The following is a 26,023-nucleotide window of genomic DNA, read 5'->3' as shown; positions in this document are numbered from 1 at the left end:
CAAATCCCCACCAAACCTCCCAACCTGGTGAAAACCCCAAATCTCCCCCATTCAGATGGAAACTCCAACACCCCTCCCAAGCCCCCATCCCAACAATAATCCTCAAATCCTCTCCACCTCCCTAATTCAAATGAAACCCCCTGATCCCCCCCATGTAGGTTCAAACCCAAATTCCCCCTAACCTCTCACCCTGGCAAAAACCTCAAATCCCCCCAATGCAGATGTGAACCCCAAACCCCCATCCCAACAAAGCCCTCAAATCTTCCCCACCTCCCCAATTCCAATGAATCCCCCAAATCCCATCCTCATGTAGGTTTGAATCCCAAATCCCCCCCAAACCTCCCATGCTGTTGAAAACCCCAGATTTTCCCATGCAGATGGAAATCCCAAGCCCCCATCCTAACAATAACCCCAAATCCTCCCCACCTCCCTAATTCCAACGAAACCCCCAAATCCCCGCCATGTAGTTTCAAACCCCAAATTCCCCCTAACCTCTCACCCTGGCAAAAACCCCAAATCCCCCCCAATGCAGATGCGAACTCCAAACCCCCATCCCAACAAAACCCTCAAATCCTCCCACTCAATATCCCTCCCGTCCCCAACCACCTTGCACCCACCCCCCATCCCCAGCCCTCCCCGCGAGTCTCTCCCCTCCGAGCCGGGGGGCGGAGGCGGGGGCGGGTCGGGGCCTCCATGCACCTCCCCCGGCGGCCGGAGGAGCGCGGGGGGGGTCGGACCGGGGCCGGGGCCGGGGGAGGGCAGCGCCCGCCCGCCCCGCCGGGGAGAGCGCCGGGAGCCGCGCCGGGGACGGCAGCGCCGGGGACCATGCGGGCACCGCTGCTGCTGCCGCTGCTGCTGCTCGGTAAGTGCCACCTCTCCGAGTCCCCCCCCACAACTCATCTGCCCCCTCATCTTCCCCTCTTTCCATCCCCCGCTTGCTTTTTTCCCCCCGTTCCTTGCTTTTTTTCCCCCCACCGTTCAAGCATCCTTTTCGCCTCCCCCCGCTTTTTGCCTTTACTTTGAAGCAAATGGGGCAGAAAGGCGGAAAATAAACTGGAGGATGCTTAGTGCCCCCCTCCCGCTTTTTAAATCCAGGCTTATTAACCCTCTTATTTAGAAACTAAGCACATCAAACCGTCCGCGGCGGCTCAACTTGGGGCGCCAAGAGCCGCAGTGCTTGTTTCTTTATCTTTATGAGCCGAACGCGCCGCTTCTTCACTCATGCAGCTTCACAAAGCCGCTGGTCGAGGGTTTGGGCTCTTGTGAGATCGATGTGCAAAGCGCTGAGCCTCACACCCCGCTTTTGGGGTCCCGTTGAGCAAAGCGAGGGGGCAAATTTGGCCTTGAGATGGTCCAGCGCGCAAGGTGCTGCACGTATTGAACGTGAGCCCTCGTCCCTGGTTTGTGGAGGTGCTGTGGGAAAGGAAGGGGGAAAATCTCGTGGGAAACAGCAATTTCCTAATGGAAGTTGATGATGGAGTTGGAAAAAGGGATAAACTTCTGGAGACCCTTCGCTGGGGAGCAGCTGTGCATCTACACGGGATGGAGGGGGCTGCATCCCACTGGGGAGGTTTGGGAGTGGGAGTGGAAATCGTGTCTTGGGTCCTGCAATAATGCTGGGATTAAGGGTGCTGTGGAGATGGCTGTGGGTGATACAGAGGGAGGTCTGGTTCTTCAGAGGGGTGTTTTGTCAGAGGGATGGCCAGAAACCGCACTGAAAAGTGATGGGGAGAGGAAATGCACTGATGATTTTTAAAGTGAATAAAGGCAGGGAGAGGGGGGTATTTCTACCCTGTGTTCAGGGAAGAGGAGGAAGAAGGGAAATTATAATAAAATAAAGTAAAATGAAATAAAATAAAAATAAAAATTATAAAATAAAATAAAAATAAAATAAAATAAAATAGAATAAAATAAAATTAAATTAAATTAAATTAAATTAAATTAAATTAAATTAAATTAAATTAAATTAAATAAGTGAAATCTTGCTGTGGGTCGTGTCCCCCAGCAGAGCCTCCACTGAGCTGAATGTGCTTTTATTGAAGGTAACAAAAGCTGGAGGATGCTCCGGAGGTAAAAGCACAAGTGGAGGCAGGGCCCCGGGGGTTTAACTGTGGGGTGAATTCATGGAGGTCTGGCTGAAATCTCAGCCTTGCTGGGTTTTTTTCTGCTCCTCTTGGGACTCACCGTGTTGGAACTTGGTGGGTGAGCAGGTGTGAAGCCCCCATCTACCCCTGACACCCATGTGGGCTTTAAAACCGGAGATTTCTCTTTCCATTAAAACTCAAGAAGTGTCAGCCTCATTAATATTGGCATAAAGCAAGACCCGTTAATGCAATTTTTCTTGTGCCAGCCAGAATTTAGCTGAGTTTAGCTGACTTTGCTGTCTCAGAAGGTTTTGTTCTGTTTTTCAAAACAGAGTGATAAATAAGCTGGGTTTGGTACAAAACAGGCATTTAGTGGTAGGGTGGTGGGGGGAACCTGTTTCTATAGCACTCTCAAGTGATCCTATTACGTTTTTCTGGGAAATCATTTGATTAAATCCTTCAAAACAGTGTTTTCTGCCATTCGTTACTGTGCCTAAGTTTTGAAATAAGCTTCTTAGATGTGTTTTTATGTTGCTCCCTAGGTATTGGCACCAGGATTTTCTTCCTTAGGAGCCAAAACACCTCCTTGATGGGTGTTTGGGTTTGGGGTCTTAACTCTAAGGCTGGTATCTGCTGCAGTCATCTGAGTTAGTCCAAGCCTAAATTCATCTTTCCCTCCCCTTCCCTAAAAATGGGAAGAAATTGAATTTTTAAGCAAAACTGTAAGATTTTTGGTATCTTTAAAAAAGTAATCGGGATGGAACCCACATGATTTGCTCTGTTTAAATTGGACGCGAAATTGGGATTTCGGAGTGTGTTTTTGGGTGTCGTGGGGAAGACGGTGACAACACTGTGCATGAGACAGAGCAGAATCAAGCCCAAGGTTGCTCAAGTTTTCAAAAGCAGCTATTTGCGATATGACTCTTTTGCTAGAAATACTGGCTTCCAGGTTCATATCATCCCACACCCCTGATTCTGTAGATTCCCCCTTATTTCCCCTGCTGTAAATCAGAATAAAATCAGCCCCAGACAAGGCACAGCTGTTCTGTGCAAGAAACACAGCGAATGTGACATCGGGCAAACAACATCTCGAAATTCAACCAGCTGGCAAGAGGCTCAGAGTTCCCCATTACCGTGTGTTCACAGGACATTTTACTTCATTTATTCTTTCCCCATATTAGGTCTTCTGTCCCACAGGGGGTACGATAAACAAAATTTAATCAGGAAGAGAAAAACGATACCTTTTATCCTCACAGGTTTAAAAAGAGCCACAGCTCAAACCTGCCCTAGGGGCAAAAAGGACAGGAAGGGGTTTTACTGGAGATCAACCCTTTGCCCAGCTGAAAGCAAACCGCAGATTGATGGGTTTTAAATCCTTGTTGCCAAAACACCCCTTTTCATACCCAAAGCTGCGCTGGCTCCCTGGTACGGGGAGTTCGTGTTTGTCCAAGACGGGCTGTCAAAGATGTGTCTTTTTTAACAATCCGTTTGATCTATTGAATACTAATCTTGACACAGGCAGGATCAGGCAATTTGGGCCATGCCTACAGCAGGAGGAAAAAATTGTTAACCAAAGGGTTTTAAAATCAACATTAAAGCGGAGTGTGTCTTATATATATTTGCTGTTGGAGGAACTTCGATAAGGTTTTTACAGCTTCTTTGCAAGCCATTTCAGCAGTGCAATGCCTTTGACTCCCCAGTGGCAAAGCAGGTAAAGTAATGATACCCCATGGGTCTGTTTAGGAGGCTTAATTAAAGAATTGTTTGTACAACACTTGAAAGATCCTTGGATGAAAGGAGCTGGAACCACGCAATACACTGATTTAATTCCAGAAAGCTGCCGTAAAGGCTTATGACGAGGAGGCTGGTGATCATTCATGTTGGTGGTGATGTGAGACTGGCTGGAAATATCTGCTCTCAGCATTTGCAGAGAGGCTGGGGTTGCACTTTGGTTATTATTTGACCTATAAATCATGCATTTTCCTTCCCCATCTGCACTTTCTAAAAGACTTAAGCCTGATGACACGAGCTCTGGGTTATTTTGGGGCTCAAGCCATGGGGACTGATGGAGGTTAATTATAGCCAGTGAGGATCCCTCAAGCTGTGCAGTAGCCTCTGTGTTATTCTGGGTGTTATGTCGCTATGCAAGAGCAGAGATGAGCTGTTGGGGTTTAGGTGAAGGACCACATCCACCCCACCTGCTCGCACCTGCCTTGAATTTTGCTCCTGTCTCCATGATGCTGGACTGGGTGGCCCCTTTGCCCTGTCCCCAAGGACCCACCACAGCAGCCAGAGCCCCTTGTTGCTCTGTGGAGCCAGGGAGGATGGGGTGAGTGGGGCTTCATCCTTACAGAGTGATGCTCCGGGGTGGGGGAAATCCTGCCAAAACATCCAGCTGAGCTGCTCTGTGCTGTGGGGGCTCAAGCCCCAAGCCAGGTGCCCTCAGTAGCTACATCTCCAGGTGGTTCCAGCAGTAGCAGGACCAAGCACATAGCAAACAACCCACCCGTGGGTGCGTAGAAATTCTTCCCTCTCCCAGCCTGACAGCACGCTTATGTCACAGCCTGTCACCTTCAGCTCTGCCAAGAGCCGAACGTCACGGGAGGGTTTGAAGTTCGCAGGAATCCGGGTGGCCCGGTTTGGTCCATTCCCTGTGTGCAGGCATGTGAAATCTTGCAAACTCTCTGCAGCGTTTTCACATGCTTCTGCCAGCTTCCTCATCGAAAGCCTGTTTACGTGCACAGCTTCTTCCACAACTGGCCAATCTCCACCTAAGGATGTTGTTTCTGAATTCTTGCAATGCCTGCCCTTCCCTTCACATAGAGCTCCCGACCAAAACCTGCTTTCTTTTTTTTTTAATCTAAACGATGCACACAGTCATCTGGCATTTGTTGTTCTCCACCTACCTGAGCTCAGTTCTCTATAAGCCCCAGGGCTCTGACGAATAGTCCACGTTGCAGAGAGCAGTGCCTTTGGTCTTAGGATTGCCCAGCAAATCCACTGAGTCTTTCTCTTGTGGCATACGAGACAACCAGGCTTGAGCCTGGTTCTGCATGGGGACTCCCACTGCATGGTGGGGTTTGGGAATGCACCACCCACCTCCTCTAAAATCTTTTCCATGTGCCACTGGGTCTGAACCCCCAAAAAAATCCCTGTCTTTTCCCCCAAATTGCTTTTTGTGATGGTGTCCCACATCCCAGGGTGAGGCGCTTTCTCCCATTGCGTCTTTGTTATTTGGGAGGGATGGGGACAGCTCGTCTGAGCTTTGTCAGCTTTTAATGTCTCTAATATCTGTCTGTCGTAGCACTGGGCTGAAGTGTCACGTTGTTTTGCTCTGAGGAATATGTAGATCCACTTAAAACTGAGTGGAGGCAGGATTACAGCACCAGCCTGGATCACAGCACCAGTTTCAAGGTGCTAAACATCAGGACTAGCCTATATCCTAATAGATGTTTCTTTTGAGCTAAACAGCCCTGTCCAAGTAGGTAGGCAGAGCTGGGGAGGAAAAGATGATCTTCCGTGTTATTGTGCAAAAATCATATATAATGATCAATGAACTGAAAAGCTGAAATGCTACTTAAAGGACTGGCTGTGCCACAGCTTCTCTCTGTTTTGCATGTGTCTGCTTAAACTATGTGCTGCTTAGTGGAAAGACCACTCAGTAAGTGTTCAGGGATGGGGAGATGCCATCACTTGGGATCTCCAGGGCTGCTGCAGTACAAATGGCATCAATGAAGACTCGGCGAGCAGGGGGCTGCAATGCAACAGCAGCTTTCCATAGCCAGAAACAATCTCACGTTGCTGCAAAGGGAGAAGTCAATAGTCACATTTAGAGGACTTTTATGACAACCAGAAAATCTGGAGCTCAACTCTGTACTGTGATTCAGGAGGAGTTGCTGATTTTGCATTGGTCATTTCTACCTCTTTACAATGTGATGGGTACCATTGTCCTCATCTCCTTCCATAGGCAAGGGAGACAGATAGGTTCCTTTGAGGATGACTTGGCCTGCTTCAGGGTAGCTGCTGGCTTTGAATTGCAAATAGTGCTAGAAATAGTGAGTGCCTGGAGGAGTCTTGGAAAATGCCAATATTATTGTTACTGCCTCTGGGAGTGCAAAGTTCTGGGGTTGGTTATTTTATAGAATCACAGAATCATAGGATGGTTAGGGTTGAAGGGACCTCTGGAGATCATCCAGTCCAACCCACCTGCTAACGCAGGGTCACCAGAGCAGATCACACAGGAGGGTGTCCAGGTGGGTTTGAATGTCTCAGAGAAGGAGACTCCACAACCTCTCTGGGCAACCTGGGCCAGGCTCTGCCACCTCAAAGTAAAGAAGTTTCTCCTCATACTCAGATGGAACCTCCTGTGCTTCCGTTTGTGCCCGTTGCCCCTCATCCTGTCGTTGGGCACCACTGAACAGAGTCTGGTCCACCCTCTGACACCCACCCTGGAGATATTTATAACCATTGATGAGATCCCCTCTCAGCTTCTCTTCTCCAGCTGAACAGCCCCAGCTCTCTCAGTCTCCTCATCAGAAAGATGCTCCAGACACCAGTTTAGGGTGACCTTCTTGGGGGTTACATGCACATATTCACTTGACTTGAGCCATAGTGTCTCAGAGTCAGCCTTTGGTATCAAATATTGCTGAAAGCCACTAGGAACCAGCAAATGTCAGGATGTCCCATCAAGCCTAAAGAGAAAAAAGAAACAACAACTCTGCCTTTCAAAACATGCAGTCAAGTTGCTCCAAACCCCAAAGGCATCAATATCCTCCATTGATCACTTGCTTATTGGGACCCAGGTCTTCTCACTAAAGTTTTTCTCATCATGAAATGTGTCTGCTTTGCAGATCTTTGCATCTCTGCAGCACACGCTGCTCTGCATGTTGCAGGCACCTTTTCTGGCCCATAAATAACACAGGTCTCACGGTTTGCTTGGCCGCAGGCCAGGAGCACTCGGCAGACACCGGTGACACTTTGATGACAAAGTATTGCAAGGAGACAGGGAGAATGCAAATGACTTATTAAAATTAACTCAGTGTAAGACCTCAACACCCAGCGTAGAGCAGAAGGCATAAAGGAAGGGGAACGAGCCTTTATTTTGGGCGATCGGAATTCAGCGCTGCTGAAGCACCTGCTTGTAGATCTGCATCTGCAGTAAACCAGCTGTGGGAAGGCAAAATGCCAGGTTGAGATTGGGCTTTCAGCATGGCTCAACTTGTAAGGTTCAAATTCCCGCGCCTCGGTGTAGTGCTGGAGCTGGGTGGCAGCAAAAGGGGAGAGGGCCCTGATTTGGGCAAACTGGATGAGCTGCCTGTGGAGGAAGGGAAAATTGGGAGTCCTGGTGTTGCCAGGTCTTCTGTGGCTGTTGGCAAGTTGCTTTTTCCTTCCACTAAAGGACTCAAGATAATGGAATGTAGGTTCAGATACTTAACCAAGGTGTTTAAGGTTGGAGCTGAGTTTACAGAAACATAGAACAGTTTGGGATGGAAAGGACCTTCAAAGCTCATCCAGTCCAACCACAGTGCCATGAGCAGGGACATCTTCACCAGCTCAGGTTGCTCAGAGCCCCGTCCAGCCTGGCCTGGGATGTCTCCAGGGATGGTTCATCCAACACCTCTCTGGCCAACCTGGGACAGGCTCTCACCACCCTCAGTGTAACAAATGTCTTCCTCATGTTATTGTCCATTAATCCAACTGATGATGGTGTCTCCAGGGAAAGGCATCTTCCAAAGACAACTCAGATGTGTCTTGGGATGATTTGACCCTTACAGATGCTTGTCTTCATACACACTCTCCAACAAGGTCTGATATTGCATCAAGAATATCCAGGATATGCCCTTGGAAACCCTTATGTTGCATAACAGTATCTGTATTTGCTTAAAAAACATCCAAAATATGTGGGTTTCAGGATTTGGAAGAACTCCTTGATGGTGGGTCAGGAGTACACCTTAAAGGCTGCAATATGGAAAGACGGATAAGAAGAACATGGTCTTTGGGTTTAAAAAACAGGTCTGTGTTTGGAGCCAGTTGCAGGACAGATGCCTTAGAAATAGGCAGATGGGATCTGCATTGAAACCTCCTCCGAATTGGAAAAGGTAATTTTTTTATTTCTGAGTTAGCAGCATTTTAGATGTTACTTTGAGGTCTTGTTCATATTCTTAGCGTGCTTAATAAGAATCGGATTAATCCTGTGGCTTTTTCTCTGTCTTACAAGCTCTGTGTGCAGGGGGCTTTGGTCTTGGGCCACATGGCTCATGAGACTGGTGAACGGGAGGAGGAAGGTCATTCTGCAATGGAAGAATAATGACGGAGGCTGAAATTTTCTCTCTCAGCCTTAATTGATTTTAGTAAATTTAACTGGAGGAGGAGGTAGAAATTGGCTTAGAGCTATTAAGCTGTAGCACTTAAAGATGTATTAAAACTGTTGTAGAGAAATGAGGAGACAACCTTGTCGGACATTTATTCTAAGTGGCTTCTGCTAGATACAGGCGAAGAGAAAATGCCAGATTTCTAACTTTAGTAAGGGGGACTTGAAAGGCCTTGCAGAAAGGTTTGGAGAAGCTGTGTTTGAGAAGGTCTTTCTTTGAAACCTAAGAGCAAAGTCTACTTTGTTTCTGTCCTCCCTGGAGTCTGGAGGCAGGAGGGTGAGATAAGACATTCCACCACGTACACAAATGGGGAAAAAGAAAATGGAAACGTTGAAATGATACTGCTGCAGCCTGCGGGAAATGGATAGCTCTCAGGGTGACTGTTACACGCTGCTTATCAAGATACTGTATGCCTTGACTAGGAGAAAAAGCAGAGTAGTTAAAGCGATGCACTGTGCTCCCCAGCACAGACCCGGTTAGCAGTGGTTATACTGGGGTAACATCAAGTAACCAAGGTCCTGGATATATATATAGCATATATAAAAATATATTTTTAGATATAGAAATATATGTATATTAAATAAGCAATTAAAGTTGCCCTTTTGGGACATTTCTAATGTATTAAGCAACAGAAGAAATATTTAAAGCACAGGTAAGAGAAGCAAGATTTCCACCAGGTCCTAGGTCAGCTAATAAGGAGAACGCTCAAACCTGGTTGTGATTGCACGACCCCAAAACCAGCATTTTTATTCAAGCATTTTTTCAGCCATCTTCCCCACTCTCTGGCTGCTGGTGACCTGATTCGGTTTTGGAGCCGAAACGAATGAAAATAAGAAATTAAAAAAATAAAAACTCATTCCTGTGGGTGTCTCTTGGAAAAGTGGACAATATACAGTAAATGCTCGAATCGACCAGCTCTTGTTTTTTTTCTTTTTCTTTTTCTTTTTCTTTTTCTTTTTCTTTTCTTTTTTCTTTTTCTTTTTCATTTTCTTTTTCTTTTTCTTTTTCTTTTTCTTTTTCTTTTTCTTTTTCTTTTTCTTTTTCTTTTTCTTTTTCTTTTTCTTTTTCTTTATTTCTTCTTCTTTTTCTTTTCTTTTTTCTTTTTCTTTTTCTTTTTCTTTTTCTTTTTCTTTTTCTTTTTCTTTTTCTTTTTCTTTTTCTTTTTCTTTTTTCTTTTTTTCTTTTTCTTTTCTTTTCTTCTTTCTTTTTCTTTTTCTTTTTCTTTTCTTTTTCTTTTCTTTTTCTTTTTCTTTTTCTTTTTCTTTTTCTTTTTCTTTTTCTTTTTCTTTTTCTTTTTCTTTTTCTTTTTCTTTTTCTTTTTCTTTTTCTTTTTTTTTCTTTATTTTTCTTTATTTCTTCTTCTTCTTTTTCTAATATTGGTTCAGTTTTCAGATGGATCAGTGCCTTGATCTGGTTTGACACAACACTGTGAAGTTTTTGCGCACTCCACTGCCTCTTCCAAAGGGCACATGAATTTATCCCAAATCAAAGCAAGGCCATAAACACACCAAAATCAAATGTTGCGATGAAAAAGCTGGGTGGCAGCGACGTGTATGCCGAAAATGTGATGAACCAGCAATTGCTGTAAGGCTCCCGGCAAAGCCTGATCCAGCCAAGAGTCAACCTGGGCAAAACACGAGTGAAACAGGACACGGCATCATGTTGGCTATGAAACCAGCAAGTGAAAATCACACGTTTGACCCCATTTTTGAAGCATGCAGGAGTTAATCTCAGCTCATGTTGGTGGCTCTCAAGATCATCGCCTCCACACCTGCCCAAGCCCTGGGGTAATTCACATGCCAAAAGAGCAGTGACCTCTTTGGCACAAGTGATAAATATTCCTGTCCTGAACAGTCATATTGCAGAAAAGTTTTGAACTTATTATAACACCCTAGTATAGAAAATTATTTTGCTTCCTTCAGATTTTCCCAGACAACCAAAGAAAAACCCCTCAAGACTCAGTGTATGCAGTTCTGAAGGCCTCAGATAGTTTCTACCCATGATAAATCCCCATTAGCTGCATTCAACAGGAGAACATCCTTTTTTTCTCATTAAATCCTCACAAAGAGTTCAAAACCTCATCTTATGGCAGGGTGCTTTATTTAAATTGATGTGGTTTAAATTATGAATTTTAATCATGAGTTAAAGTAAGGAAGAAGAAAGTCTTAATTTGAATGATTTGATTTTAATCATGTTTTTCATTTAGAATTCATAGCTATATCCCTTAAGTAGGGCTTATTCTCCTTGGTTGCTCATTGTAAAATGTTGAGATTTACAGCCCACTCTTGCCTTTCAGCTGTGTTTTTTCAGGTAGAAACACTATGAACATATTTGCTTAAGCAGTTATATAGCCTGCCACCACTCTATTTTGGTTTCTGATTTATGCATCTTTTAAGTCTTCCTAGGTTATGATGAATAATGCTAATTTTGATCTTATTGGTGGCAATCGCTCTTTACTTGTAGAGGAAATTTCTGTTAAACTGACAGATGCAAAATAGCATTTACAATTATTTTAAAATACATCAGGTAATCAATGGCCTGGATACTTGGCGGGTAAACTTTCCAACATATGTTTGAGTTTAACACTAAGCAATTCATTGAGCAAATCTCAAGTATCGATCTTCGGTGGAGTTTGTAAAGGAAATGAATTGTTTCATGTCCCTTGAGGGTTTTGAATAAACAGAAGACATTTTCTTAAAACTCACTTTTACTCTTTAAAACGGGAGAGGATGTGATTTTATTTTTAACCTGCCAGTTTCCAGTAGTTTTCGCAGCTTAGACTATTGATGGAGCAGCTGAATATGTTTCTTCTTGATCTGCAGAGAGAATTTAAATACCTAGTCAAGGTTTATATGTGTAACTTGTGATTGTGTAACTGAAGGCAGAAGAAGCCCATGCTTAGTGTCTGGATACCCTGGATATCTGCCCATAGTGCGAGCAGACAGTGATTAAAGGAAGGAAAAGCAAGAATTAATCAGCCTTCCTTTACTTGGTTGCCCAGTTTTTGTCTCACATCCACATCCAGTCCCACTTAGTGTTGGAAAATCCAAGTTCCCCAAGTGCCATGGGTGTCCTGGTTGGGTTTAGTCCTGCTGTGGTGTATTTACTCTTCTCTTTGGTGCTGGATGACAAAATTTGGCCTTTCACAAATTAGGAGGGGATTGGGACTTGATGGAATGTGGTCCATGGCAGCACACACACCCTTTCCCAATGGGACAAGACTGGCTTGGAACAATCCTTCTTGTGTGCAGGAAAACAAGGTAGCCTAATAGATCCTGATGGATCTCCATCCCTCCACACTGCATGCCTGTCATGGGAATCTGGGGAGGATGAGAGCGATAAACTCAATTTCCTCTCTTCTTTCCAAAGTAAAACACTATAATAGACAATTCTGCAAAGTCTGGTGGAGCCTGGAGCCCCTCATCCAGCATATTTAGATGCACCTCCTTAATCTTGACAACTGATACATCCCTGGTGCAGTGTCTGGAGCTCCTCAGCGTAGGAGGACCTTTTCAAAGGGCATCTTCGTTAGGCAGGAAGCTGCCAAGAGCAATCATTGCCACCTAGATGCTTGCAAATGCCACTCTGGCCACCACTGCTCTGCACATAGCTGTTACAGCTATTGGGGTATCACCTCCACAGTGTGGATGCATCTGCTTCTTCTACAACATGTCAGTTAAGTTATCTGATACGCTGCAGTTAGGCACAGCTCAAGGTGGAGGATGCTCTAACATCAACCAGACTCTGGGTTGGATCTGACAGCCCCCACTCAGCATTTCATTAGGCCAAGTCCCTCCCAGCCTGTTGGGAGGAGAGATATCCCATGATGGTCATGCTCCAGAGAAGCTCTGCTATGGTGAGTGGTTCTCAAAGTCTGGTGTATAATTTACCATCTCACCTAAACCTCTGTTGTCTGAGGGATTTTCCAACAAGGAGAAGGTTGACAGCAGATGGGCTGGTGTTAAGGAATTACTGATGGGGGCAAGGGTGGCCAACACAACCACCACCATGGGCTGCACAACCAAGCAGAAAGCCTGTCACCCATCACTGTCCATGTTTCCCATGTTGGTGTTCCTCCAAATCGTGGCTTCATCTACTAGGGAATGATTTGGGGCAGATGAGTTGGGGAAAAAACAAACAAACAAACAAACAAAAAGCAGCTCTTCTTTTGGCAAAGGAAGTGGCACAACAGGAAGAAGGGCAGAGTGGTGGGAGAGTGGCGGTGAAAATAGGCACGTAAGGTTGGGTTGGCAGCAAGAGAAGTAGGAGACCTCATGGTCAATGTGTACTTTGTATGGTTCTTTATGAATGCCCTTTATGAAGGGTTGGAGAGGGAGATGCAGAAGTCCGAACTGATGGGTTGATAAAGGAAAGAGCTGGATTTCTGCTTAATAAAAAAATCCATCCTTTTTTGTGCTCCTATTATGAAGTCTGGCCATGGGTGGCTGACAGCTGTGCAGGGTGAAGTTTTGAGGGTTATAAAGGGGTTTGGTGGCACAGCCTCTGAGGGAGCAAGGTTCTCCTATCTCTGATCACATTAGAAATGGAGATTACAGTATCTCCTCAGCATCTCTGATGAAGGCAAAGTGACTCAGCCCCACCAGAAGCTCCTGCAGCTCTGCTCATACTCCCCAGGCAGCCCAGAAACTCCCATAATCTCAGGTCATGACACAGACAACTGGATAGACATTGGGATGGGTGCAGAGCCCCAGCATGGTGCTTACTGGTGGGAAAGCGAGGGGGAACCATGCTAGTGCATTTTGGACAAGACCCAATGCCAAGCTCTGGTGGTTGCTGAGGTCCCCCTGCATATGACTCTGCGTATCTCAGCCTTAGAATCATAGAATAGTTCGGGTTGGAAGGGACCTTCAAAGCTCATCCAGTCCAACCGCCTGCCATGAGCAGGGACATCTTCACCAGCTCAGGTTGCTCAGAGCCCCATCCAGCCTGGCCTGGGATGTCTCCAGAGATGGGGCATCCACCACCTCTCTGGGCAACCTGGGTCAGTGTTTCACCACCCTCAGGGACAACAATTTCTTCCTTGTGTGTAGCCTGAATCTCCCCTCCTTTAGTTTGAAACCATCACCCCTTGTCCTATCATAATCCCTCTAACAGTCCTGATAAAAACCTTCAAAAAACCCTCAGAAAAAAATATCAGGAAACCACCAAAAGAAGAAGCTGCGTGTGCCTGGCTGATTCGATGAGAAATGCCTGGGGGAGAGCCGTGCCAAAGGAATGCCGGCTATTTCGGGGCTGTATTTGTGTTTGAGCCGGCAGATGAGGGTTGCAGCTCTCCGCTTTGTCTTCCGTGAGAGCGTTTGGCGTGTCTGGCGGGATCACTCCAATCTGATTAGGAAGGGGCTCTCCCGGGGGGCTGCAGGGATGCAGGGATGGATGTAAGCTGCTTGTGCTGGGGGCTGCCCCAAGCCAGGGAACACAGCCCAGCTGGCCTTTTAGGGATGGTTTCCTTATAATCCAGCTCAGAAGCAGTTTTGGGGTCGAGGTTTATCTTTTTCTTGGCTGGGAAAACTGATATCCTGAGGCGCTGGAACAAGGAGGCTGATAATGTGGATGGGTGAGTGAGAGCGGGGCTAGGAAACCTCTGTGGGTAAATTGGCTCTGAATCTGCTTTTTGGAGAGCACTTATAGGATTGCGCTTTATGTATTTATTTACTCCCACCCTGAAGGCTGACGCTCGTCACAGCAAAGGGTTTGGGGAAGGAAAGGGTAAGAAAAGTGCAGCCCGTGGGCTCTTTCTGCAAGGATTTTGGCTCAGTCTGAGCAGAGGCACACAGCCCAGCAAGGGACAGAAGAGGGCAGAGGGTAATAAAATTTTGCCCCTGCCCAAATCTGACAAAAGCAGATGCTCACATCCTGCATCTGAAGTAGGTAAAGGTATTCCTGATGCAGGAATTTGTTTTATAGAGGCAGAGGAAGACGCTCAGATCTCTCAGCTCCTGTTTTAAGCAACAAGGCTGCTCTTCACTGAGATGGATGGATGGATGTGTGTGAGGTGCCTGTGCGCATATTGCCATATTTCTCCCCTAAAGCACAGGGAGAGGCTTGTTACAGCACCTTGGTGCCACCTGGACCTCACAGGACTTCCCAAGTCCCAGCAAATTGTCCCAGCCTGTTCAATCCACGGCTGTTACCACAAAACCACCAAGAATGGGGAAAAGAGGAGACCTCTCCTTGATAATATAAATTCAGAATAATGCATTGGTTTTGCAGCAATAAATACCAGGGTTTGGGTTTGGTTAGATCAGGATTTGAGCCAGTTTCCCAGGGTGAGAGCCCATGTGTGTCCAGCAGCGCGGTGCCAAACGTCCTGCTGCTGTAAACTCATCTCCATCCCAGGTATGTTCAGCCCACCATCCGCTTGGGCTGTGTGCAAGATGGGGATTTCCTCCACTTCTTGCTTTTCTTCAACACGGTCCTGCTCACATTTCAGAGACCTGGTTCAAATCCTGCACCAGCAAAGGACTTGGCCACCTACTGCATTCAATAGTCTCAAAATGCAATGCCTGGTTTCCAGCATGCGTGTCCTATTTATTTGGCTGATGTACTGTGCAGAAGCTTGCTGGGCAAAGGACCTGGCTCTGTTGTTTTGTATCATTGGAGCATTTCAGCCTCTCATCCGTGACATTGTGGCCCACATAGAGAGGTCTGGATACTGAAGGGAACTGGTGATGGGCAAGCAGAGGTGTTCATGTGCTAAGCATCCCCACTTAACAGGGGCCAGGAGCACACTTGTAGCAGAGGGCAGTGTCTGGAGTAGATAGGCTTGCTAGTTATTAATTATTGAAAGCAATAATACAACGATTCATTACTGAGAGTTATCAATAAACATCTCTAAAAGCCACCGTTCGCTTTTGATGCCTCAGCTCTTTCTTGCCTTCGTGGTCAGCAGGCTCAGGGCTTGATTTCTACAAACTGCCCTGATCTTCATTTTGTGCAGATAATAATTTCCAGAGACGTCTGGATGACGTCAGGCTCAGGTTAACAGGAGGGTTTTTTACACATCTGATGGTGCTTCTCCAAATGTGGCTTTGAAGTCTGTGTAGGGACTTCCCAGCTGCCTCTTCAGCCTTTCTATGATCAGGGATGCTGGTTTTCTTGGATCTCACAAAATAGGGTGCTTTTTGCAGCAAAGCCACGCTTTGATGTGGCAGTGATCACCTGCAAACATGACAAGGCTGTTCGCTTAGGTTCAGCCTTCACAGGTGTAGCACATCCCCAATGTGGAGCTGCATTTGCTGTCCCTCGTTGCTCCGTATTAACCCCCCAGTGCCAGGGTTACAACCAGCAGCACCCACTGAATCCCAGTTCAGTGGTCCCTCCCTTGCTCACCTTTGCTCTGCTGACGGTTTTCTGTGGGTCCCATCATGGACCTAACCCGCAGCCCTCCCCTCTCCTCTGTCTCCAACTCCACCAGCACTCCAGCTTGGTTTTCTAAAGAAAACGTCCAAGCTGATGTATCAGAGTTTCACAGCTGAACCAAAAGCAGGATCCAGTTTCCAACATCCCAGGACTAAAATATATTTGTATATTATCATGAAAACCAGGTCTGTGTCCCCTACCTGAGCCCAGAGCTTCTGGTCATCTCTCCAGGTCCCATCCCAGGTGGGAGCCCAGTGTGGTGTTTGCAGGGCTGCTGGCCTCTCTTAGGAGAACGAGGAGGATGATTAACAGCAAGGAGGGGATGCAGCTCTTTCTTCCTTCCTGCTTCCTTTGCTCCCTTCCCGTGCCCTGCCATGGCCTGCCCCGCAGCACGGCTGCCAGACACTGCCCTGTGGAGAAGGGCTTTGGTGGCAGGGAGATGGCAGTGAAGCCCTGAGCTCAGAAGGTGCTGGAGCGAGTCGAGAGAAGGGAACGGAGCTGGGGAAGGGGCTGGAGCACAAGTGTGATGGGAGCGGCTGAGGGACCTGGGGGGTTCAGCTGGAGAACAGGAGCTGAGGGGAGACCTTCTGATCTCTGAACTGCCTGAAAGGAGCTTGGAGCCAGGGGGGGTCAGGCTCTGCTCCCAAGGAACAAGTGACAGGACAATAGGAAATGGCCTCAATTTGTGCCAGGGGAGATTTACGTTGGATATTAGGAAAAACTTCTTCCCAGAAAGGGTTGTCAGGCATTGGAACAGGCTGCCCAGGGCAGTGGTGGAGTCACCATCTCTGGAGTGGTTTAAAAGACATGTAGATAAGTTTCTCAGGGACATGGTTTAGTTGCAGAGTTAGGTTAATGGTTGGACTCGATGATCTTGAGGATCTTTTCCAAACAAAACTATTCTATGATTCTATAAGGTGACATGGATAGGGGTATTTTCCATCCAGATCACTCCAGGTGTAAGTGCTGCAAGCTTTTCCCTTCCTTTCCTTTCCTTTCCTTTCCTTTCCTTTCCTTTCCTTTCCTTTCCTTTCCTTTCCTTTCCTTTCCTTTCCTTTCCTTTCCTTTCCTTTCCTTTCCTTTCCTTTCCTTTCCTTTCCTTTCCTTTCCTTTCCTTTCCTTTCCTTCCCTTCCCTTCCCTTCCCTTCCCTTCCCTTCCCTTCCCTTCCCTTTCCTCTAGATACCATTTAGGATTTTCTTCCCTAATGAGCAAATCTCATCACTAGCTGGACCTACCTGTCCAGGGAGCTTTTTGGGGAGCTGAATATGACCACTACTGCATGCTATATTTGTATTTTATCCTTTGGGTTTTTTTTTTCCTGGAACATTTTAACACACAACCATGCCATTAAAACCTACCGCAGCCTGCTTGCTTGAATATAGAGCACTGCATCATCAGCCCAGTGATATCCCACAACTTCCCATGCTCTTCTGCTCAGCTGTAACCGTGCAGGAATCCCACTCCTTGCTGGGCTGCTGGGTGGACAACATAGTTCCCCTGTTAAGTCATAGCAATGAGGTCGTTGGGCTGGAAGGACAATGTCATTCAGCAGCCAAGAACCCAGCTGGCTGGTCCCGGTTGTGCCTCATCTCCTATGACAAAGCCACATTTAATTGACTAATTAAAACCATTACAGGCTCCATCTTGGAAGGGGTGACCGAAATGTGCATTGTTTTTTGTCAGCGTTAAGTCAGGTCAGTTGGACAATACTAAGCAAGACCCTTCTTCCTTCTCCACTTTACTACTTGTTGCGTAGGCCTAAATTTCTAGTCCTAGCAATGGAAAAATCATCTTGGAGGTGTGCCACAATATGTTTCAGGGCAAGCTAATGGCTTGAATGAGGATCCAAGGACCTAAAGAGACCCCACTCTACTCCAACATGATCCAGCTCAAGCCATTTTGGGATGGCCTCTTTGCATTAGCACCCCACCTTTTGTTGGATACTCAATAATATGGATTCCCAGCTCCCATAGGAATTTGATATTGCACCTAAACCTACAGCATCGAGGTGCTCCTATACCCTATATACCCGATGAGGACAATTTGCTTGCCCCACGCATACAGTGGATGGGCCAGGACTGGCTGTGGACCAGGGGCATTTTTCTTCCCATTTATGGGTCATCTTGCCCTTTATGTACCTTTTGGGTGCCTAAAGTGTAAGCAGAAAGCAGGGAAATGTCCAAGCACTGGCAAGCTATGTGTCTACGGTAAATAGAAGGTTCCATCTGAATATGAGAAACTTCTTTACTTTGAGGTGCCAAAGCCCTGGACCAGGCTGCCCAGAGAGGTTGTGGATTCTCCTTCTCTGGAGACATTCAAACCCATCTGGAAACGATTCTGGTGTGATCTGTGCAGGTGGGCTGGACTGGATGATCTCCAAAGGTCCCTTCCAACCCCATCCAGTGTGTGATTCTGTGAAATCTCTGCTTCCTTCAAGTGAGTGCTCCTATAGTGTTGGGACCTTGACTGCTCTCTGAAGGAAGATGTTTTGAGCCCTGAGACCAGTGGACACTTGTGCTTTTGATATTTCTTGCTCTTCTTGCCGTTCTGAATAAGATCATCCTGTAAATAGCGAATAAATGTGCCCTAAGGGACTTCTCAGGATGAATGCTGTTTAGTGCTGCTAGGTTGCCATTTCCATTAAACTCTCAATATTTTTCCTGCCCACAATGTGATTGTCTTAGATCAGATTTATCATCTTTCTGCTGCCCAGGCCCAGCTGAGCAGGAACGCTGGGTGTATGTTTACCGCGGCTGGTGTCCCAGCCCTAAAGCACAGCAGCCGCTTCTTTTGAAGAACATACAAAGCAAGGAAGAGGAGCAATTGTTTGGGAGGAAGTTGAACCATAATGTAATAGACTCCCATGGGGATTACTATTAGTTATTATTTGTATTGGTCTGGCATCTAACCAAGGTTGGAGCCCCAGTTAGAAGGGTGCTGGACCAGCCCGTAAATGAAGACAGCTCCTCTATCCGAAATCTATCCACTCTTGCATATAGAGACAGGTTACAAAACATAACCAGGGTTGTTTCAGAGGCTTGTGGCTGAGCAAGGATGTGAGCCAGGGAATAGTGCTTACAAGAGCATTCTTCCTCTCTGGGATGAAATGGTGAAGGCTCCTTTACTTGTGCTGCTCGTGGATACATGCAAGAGGCCACTGGGTAATAAATATACTGTGCTGGAGAATGCTGCACTAGGACAGCACTGGAAAAGGTCATCTCTCCCCGTTTGCACCTTTCATCAGTGATTCCTGTGATTATGTGCATCATTTTAAGGAGAGGAAGAGCAGAAGTTGTTGAAGAACAGAAGTTCTTCAAATGGAAACCAAGTCTCAGTGCTCTTGAAAAACAAAATAAAACAAATTAAAAAAAAAGAGTTAAATTGGATATTCTTTTCCTGGAAAACCAACTGTTTTGGGAGAGTTAAATAATGAGGCAATTATGAATTTGCCAACAATAGAAGTTGATCAGATTACACAGCCTGTAAAGTCAGATCGTCACTGGGGCCATTTGGTGGGAAAGAAACTCCGCGCCAGACAGTCTTTAAATAGTTTTGAATAGGAGGGAGGGTTAGCTGTGTCCTTCCCTTCCTAGGCTCTCCCCACCTAAAGAATTGCACCGAGCCTCCTGCCAAGTCCACCGCATCCACTCAATGCCCGAAGGCTCAGCTCTCATGCACAACTATGTAAATATATGTAGGTGCATGCTTATATGCATGTATATATAGAGAGCTCTGAATTATCCAGGAAGACCCCACCCTGAGGGAGGTGTGGGTGGAGACCTGAAAAAAAAAGGTGGGGCCCGAAATAGCATCGGCACACAAAGGATCCCAAGGAAATGTGGAGCCCTCCTTGCAACATGAACAGGAAATCTCCAGGCTGCTGGCTCGGTAACCCCGGCTAGCCAAGGTCATGGGCGACTGATGGTGGTGGAGGGACAGATCCTGCCATCCAGCGTGGCTCTTCTGCAAAAACATGGGGTGAGGGGCGTGTGGTGGCAGCTTTTATTTCATAGAATCAGAGATTGGTTGGGACTGGAAGGGACCTCTGGAGATCATCCAGTCCAACTCACTTGCTAAAGCGGGGTCACCAGAGCAGATCACACAGGAAGGTGTCAAGGTGGGTTTGAATGTCTCCAGAGAAGGAGACTCCACAGCCTCTCTGGGCAGCCTGGTCCAGGGCTCTGGCACCCTCAGAGTAGTTTCTCCTCATCTTTGGATGAAACCTGCTATATTTCAGTCTGTACCCATTGCTCCTCAACCTATTGCTGGGCACCACTGAAAAGAGTCTGATCCATCTTCTTGACACCCACCCTTATGTTGGTGAAGTTTTGCAGGTGTCCCAGATGTGCTTGTAGAGTAACCTGTTCCCAGCATAGCGCAAATGAGCAGCAAAGCAGATGGCACTGGGGAGTGAGTATTTAACTAGGAATCACCCAAAGCTTACCTAGAGATCTAGAGAGGCTGGGATGCTTGAAGGGGACCACCAGTGCCTCTTGGAGATGTCTCCTAACTCACTTGGCATCACTTGTGTGTTTAGCCACTTCCCATCACAGAACTTTTGAGTTTTGATGGACCAGAATTAAAGATCCTTATGGGTCCCTTCCAACTTGAGATACTCTAGAATTTTGTGATCATCGAGTCCAAGACATGTTCAGCTTGTCATCTTTGGGTTCATTCTGGCTCAGTGCTGGGCGATGGGCTGGGGAAGGCAACGTGACTCACAACTCCAAAAAGGTTAAAATTAAAGTTGCTGGCTGGAGTGTGTAAATTTGGGTTGATTCGTCAAAGGTGCTGGGTACACAAGGGAGGGTGAGGCTTCGGTTCTTATCGCCTCTTTGCCATCGCTTTTCTGCTGTCCGATGACCAATGACCATTCTGCCCTGGAGTGGACAAGCATCCTTGAAAGCCTCGGGGGAGGGAACAGGCAGAGACTGTTGCAGGAGAGCGATTCCTGCTGTAAATCTTCTGGAGAAGAGGGGAGGAAAGGGAGGTGCAAGAAGTGCAGGACAACACTTTGCAGTACTATGTGCCAGCACAAACTGACCTTCCAGTCACCCATCTCTATTTTATTTCCCCTTGCACTAGAGCTGCCTGTGACCAGGCTGAGGCCTCCTTATTCCTTTAGGTTTGGAGTGTCTCCTCTAAAGTCTGTAGATTGGACCTTTTCCATGCTGGTCCTCCAGCAAGTGTCCATCTCCAGCTGAAGTTGCCATCCTCATTTTTGGTGGCATAAGTTTGGGCATTTGATCCCTGCTGCCAATGCCACCTTCAATGCTCCTTCATGATCTGTTTTGGTTGGGCTGCAAGGTCTCAAAGATGCAAAAGGTCCCTATTTGGGCTTGGGGTCGACTCTTTCCCTTTAGGAAGAGCCCACACCACAAGATTTGCTTCTCTCTCTTTCCTCATTGCAAGAGTTATTGTTTTCTGCATGAAAAGTGGGAGTTTGCTGCAAAATGTGTCCACAGGAAATCATAGAACCATAGAACAGTTTGGGTTGAAAGGGACCTTCAAAGCTCATCCAGTGCCACCCCTGCCGTGAGCAGGGACATCTTCACCAGCTCAGGTTGCTCAGAGCCCCGTCCAGCCTGGCCTGGGATGTCTCCAGGGATGGTTCATCCACCACCTCTCTGGGCAATCTGGACCAGGGTCTCACCACACTCATTGTAAAAAAATTCTTCCTCATGTCTGGCCTGAATTTCCCCTCTTTCAGTTTAAAACCATCACCCCTTGTCCTATCGCAACAGCCCCCGATAAAAAGCCTGTCCCGATCTTTCTTTTAGGTCCCTTTTAAGTATTGAAAGGTACTGAGATCTGCACATTTGTTGCTTTGTGAGACCCCTGCGGCCCTTGTCTCTCATGGATAGTCTAGACACATCACTGATGCACCGGCGCCTAACTTGAGTGACATTAGATGTGACAACTTTTCCCTGGTGCTGGCCAACTGGCAGAGGTTCAGACAGCAGGATGAGTAGCTCAAGGCCAACTCCTTCCCCGCATTGCTGAACATGAACCAAAATATGTACCCAGCTGGCTGGAGAGGAGGGCAAGGTCTCCTGTGCCACCCAGGGAAGCTGCTTCTCACTGTGGATAAGCAAGTCCACCTTACCCTCTGTCCACTTGCCTATTACATAGAATATATTCTCCTAGAGCCACAAAGTTGGTAAAAGGTTTGGAGGGGAAGCCGTATGAGGAGGAGCTAAAGTCACTTGGTTTGTTCAGCCTGGAGAAGAGGAGACTGAGGGCAGAGCTCATGGGGCTGCAGCTTCATCACAAGGGGAGCAGGAGGGGCAGGGCTGAGCTCTTCTCTTTAGTGACCAGTGACAGAACCCAGGGAATGGCAGAAGATGTGACAGGGGGGGTCAGTTGGACATGAGGAAAAGGTTCTTCACCCAGAGGTGCTTGACACTGAACAGGCTCCCAGGGAGGTGTCACAGCCCCAACCTGACAGTGTTCAAGAAGAGACTGGACAATGTCCTCAGACACACGGTGTGAACTGTGGGGTGTCCTGTGCAGGGACAGGAGTTGGACTCAGTGATTCTTGTGGGTCCCTTCCAATTCAGGACATTCTGCAATTCTATGATTCTTAGAAGACAGCGGATGGACCCCACTGCACTATGTGACCGCTCCCCAGTCCTGCAGTGGGGTCTGTCCCTTGTCTTCTCATAGTTCTGCCTTTCTCCATGACAAAAACTGAGCAAATGGCAAGAGCTGACCATGTGACATCAAATCTGATTTCAATCAGAGTTTTCCACGTCCAGGAATCAGGAAAGACCAACCTTAGCTGGGGAGGCAGGCATGCCCCATCCCCAATGTCTGGTCAGTATAAGTGCACAATGTGACATTTGGGGGCTTGTTTGTGTGAGGGCCATCACCAGAATTCTCCCGAATTGAGTTTCTTAGACTGCATCAACTCCCCCTTGACAGCTTTCAGAGCTAAGGAGACTTTAATTTGATTTAACCTACTTCATTTTGGCTATAATTAAATGAGGGCTGATTTAAAGCTGAACAAGAGTGGCCACCTGGTGGGTTGTGTGCACTTTAACTAATCCACTCTGAAATCATACCTTCTTTTAATTTTAGATTAATTTGCTTGAGTACCTCTGTGTAGACAAGCCATCAGGCTGAATAAGAATCATTCCTGTCTCCGGGGATCATGTCCTCACTCCTTCTCAAGTTTTCTGGAGTAGTCCTCCAGGAAAAGCCAGAAAGGGATGATTCATCTTTCTGGGGTGAAAAACATGAGGAGGAACTTCTGCTGTGCTTTCTTGAATAAATCTGTTCCCCCCAGATGTCCCCATGCACCAAAAAGCAGCTCTGGGCTGGATAGAGGAGGTCAGTTCTCCAGGAGTGGTTGGTGTGATGTGACAGTCCAGCCCTCAAGAGCAAACTGGTGGCTTTGGCCAAGTAGCTCTGGGCATTGGCTTCCCTAAAGGTCTCCTTCTCACCATCTTCCCAATGCCTACTGAGCTCCTTATTGCTGAAATCAACTTGTGGGCCCGCCTTCAACTCTCGTTGGAGAGAGGTGGTAGAGCTGGGTGGTCTCCTCACAGAGTCAAGGTGGCATTGCCAATCCAGTAGTCTTAGTCTTTTGGCCCTTCTTGTGGACCTGAGATCCTTCTCCAAATTCAGACAAATCTAGTCTTTTAATCTAATTACTTTAAAAATTAAAAAAAATAAAAAAATTTAAAAAAAAAAGCAGGGGTTTTAACATTCACGTTCACAAACAAAAGCCTGAAATTGCATCTTAAAGACTTACAACATGGAAGTTATACAAGAAAACCCCAAAATACTAAAGTCATGTAGTCTTATGACATTCTTGTGATTTGTCAGTGTCATTTTGATTCACAGTCACTGTTTAGGGCCAGAAGTAGCTGGGCTTTACCTTGCTGCAGAGCGACTTTTGTGGCCCATTACTCACTGTAAACCTTGAGTTTCTTCCAAAGTCCCTGGGTGACTTTTGCAGAAATAGAGGGGTCTCAGTGCTAAAATGTGGTAGACATCGTGTCCTTCAGCCGATGAGTGATTGACACAGGGTTAGGCTGTACTACCACAAATCTTGTTTCGAAGCAGGGAGGTCATTGGGGGGATAACTCCACGCTAACGGTGTAAAGGAGGCAGGGGAAGGGCAGGAGCGTGGCTACGCTTCGTGCTTTGCAGGGTCTGGTTGGGTTGGGATGTGCAGAATTTTTGGCTCGTCCTCCCCGTGTTTCCGCTCCAGCAGCTCTGCTGCTGTTTCCTGCATGATGGGGCATTTCTCTTCGGGCTGCAAAGAGTCCCCGGTTCATTTTGGAGCCTGGGAAAGGTGCGGGGCTGGAGCAGAGTCCCTTACAGATCCTGTCAACCCCGATGGAAAAAGGAGATTTCCAGGCTCGGTTTTGAAAAATGTCTGTGGGTGGTGTGGATAGAGATGTGCACGTGTGTCTGTGTTTGTTTGCCTCCTTGACAACCTCGTGTGGAGGATTTTGGAACCTTCGTTTTCCACGTTGGTCTTCCTGTCTCCTGTTGATTATTTGTGCTTTTCTCCCTTCAGTTCTTAGGTAGCTACAGACTTTCCATGGGAAGAGACATGGAGACAGTCCTAAATAGGATGTCCTATGTTTATCCATAAGAAAGGCTGGATTGCTCCCACCACTGGCATCCCTGACCTCTGGTTGGAACTGGACATACATACTGATGGCATCACCTGGGATGGGCCAGCTGGGTCCATTTGGGTGAAAATTGCCTCTGCTCACAGTTTTCTGGCAATAACCAGTCTTGGAGGAGAAATTCAGCAGAGGTCCAAACGTGGCATGAAAGTTGATTTGATGATGATGTTTTTGAGAAGAAGGGAGTGAGGAGTGCTGAGATACTTCTGCTTCCTCAAATCCACTGGCTGGTCCTCTGGTTTTAAACTAAAGGAGGGAACATTCAAGGGAAGAAATTGTTGACACTGAGTTTGGTGAGAGCCTGGCCCAGGTTGGCCAGAGAAGTGGTGGATGAACCATCCCTGGAGACATCCCAGGCCAGGCTGGACGGGGCTCTGAGCAACCTGAGCTGGTGAAGATGTCCCTGCTCATGGCAGGGGGGGCACTGGGGGAGCTTTGAAGGTCCCTTCCATCCCAAACTGTTCTATGATTAGTAGAGCAAATGAACTCATTTCTACCTACCCAAACTTGGTGTTTAGAAGGACCACGGAAAAGCAGCGTCAGGGCTGCAGGGGAAGAGGAGTGTGTCCAAACGGGGAGATGTGCCTTGGGATGATTATTTTTGATATTTGTCACACTTCCAAATGAAACAGCAGATATGCTGAGCTGGCTCAAATACTTGCAGAAAGAGCTGATGGGGAATTTGTTAATGAAGCAGGTTTCTTGTCACGAAATGCCAGTTCATCAGAACCTGGATTTTGGAGACGTGTTGCAGTCCTGGCAGAAAAGGCATCTCAGACTGCAGGTGGGTTTCTTGGTTGAAACCAAGCAGGTTTAAAGGCTATTGTGTGAATAAAACAAAGTGAGGTAGATCTCACAGAAGAGATGAAGGAGCCAAAGCTTACATGAGGTTTGGTTCAAGTCCTCCTCTCTGAGCTTCAGGGTTACTTCCACTGGGTAAAATAGGAAGAACTTAAAATTTTCCCAGGTCTGAATGAAAGCAGAGAAGATTTTGGCTACTGTAGGGATGTGAGTGACTGCAAAATCCTGCAGACTGATTAGAGTCCTCAGGATGATGCTGCAGGGACATGCCCCAAATCTCCAGCTGAGGGGTATCTCCAGTTTGGCAACGCAACCATGCAGGAGGAAGCCCTGGATGTTCCTCTCCATCTGGAGGTGGAGAAAAAACCCTGAGGTCTTGAAGCACATCCATTTCTATCCCTGTGTCTAGACACAAAGGGCTTATTGGGTAAGTCCTTCAGGATAGGATCTGTGGCTGTGGGTTCATTTCATCTGACAGCAGAGGACACTTGACAGTATTACTGCCTTGATTTTGCCATCATTTTGCAAGATCTAAACAACACTGATCTGAAGGGTCTTTCTAATAGAGTCTTGTCACAGCGGGGTAAAGGAGGTTCCCTGCTTAAAACAAGCCTGGTGTCTTTAAATCAGAGTGCAGACATACTCGTTTCCTTCCCAACTGATGCTATAACACTAATTAGATCCAGCCATTAGGTCTAATCTTTAATATTTTGCAGTGCAATTCTATCAAGATCATTCTGC

At 46.8% G+C, this 26,023-nt stretch overlaps 1 protein-coding gene across 4 annotated transcripts in view; it reads left to right on the top strand.

Moving 5' to 3' along the window:
- Positions 1-752: 752 nt before the first annotated feature.
- The window catches only part of PODXL (podocalyxin like), a 50,517-nt gene continuing 25,246 nt past the window's right edge, over positions 753-26,023 (top strand). For all 4 annotated transcript variants that reach the window (XM_065837452.2, XM_065837444.2, XM_065837437.2 and 1 more), the window contains exon 1: positions 753-862. In XM_065837452.2, the coding sequence (XP_065693524.1) occupies positions 826-862 (37 nt within the window). In that variant the 5' untranslated portion in view covers positions 753-825. The remainder of the gene's footprint in view (positions 863-26,023) is intronic.

The sequence above is a fragment of the Patagioenas fasciata genome, chromosome 1 (genome assembly GCF_037038585.1).
Source record: "Patagioenas fasciata isolate bPatFas1 chromosome 1, bPatFas1.hap1, whole genome shotgun sequence".
NCBI classification, from domain to species: Eukaryota; Metazoa; Chordata; class Aves; order Columbiformes; family Columbidae; genus Patagioenas; species Patagioenas fasciata.
This window is presented reverse-complemented; position numbering and strand designations above follow the sequence as displayed.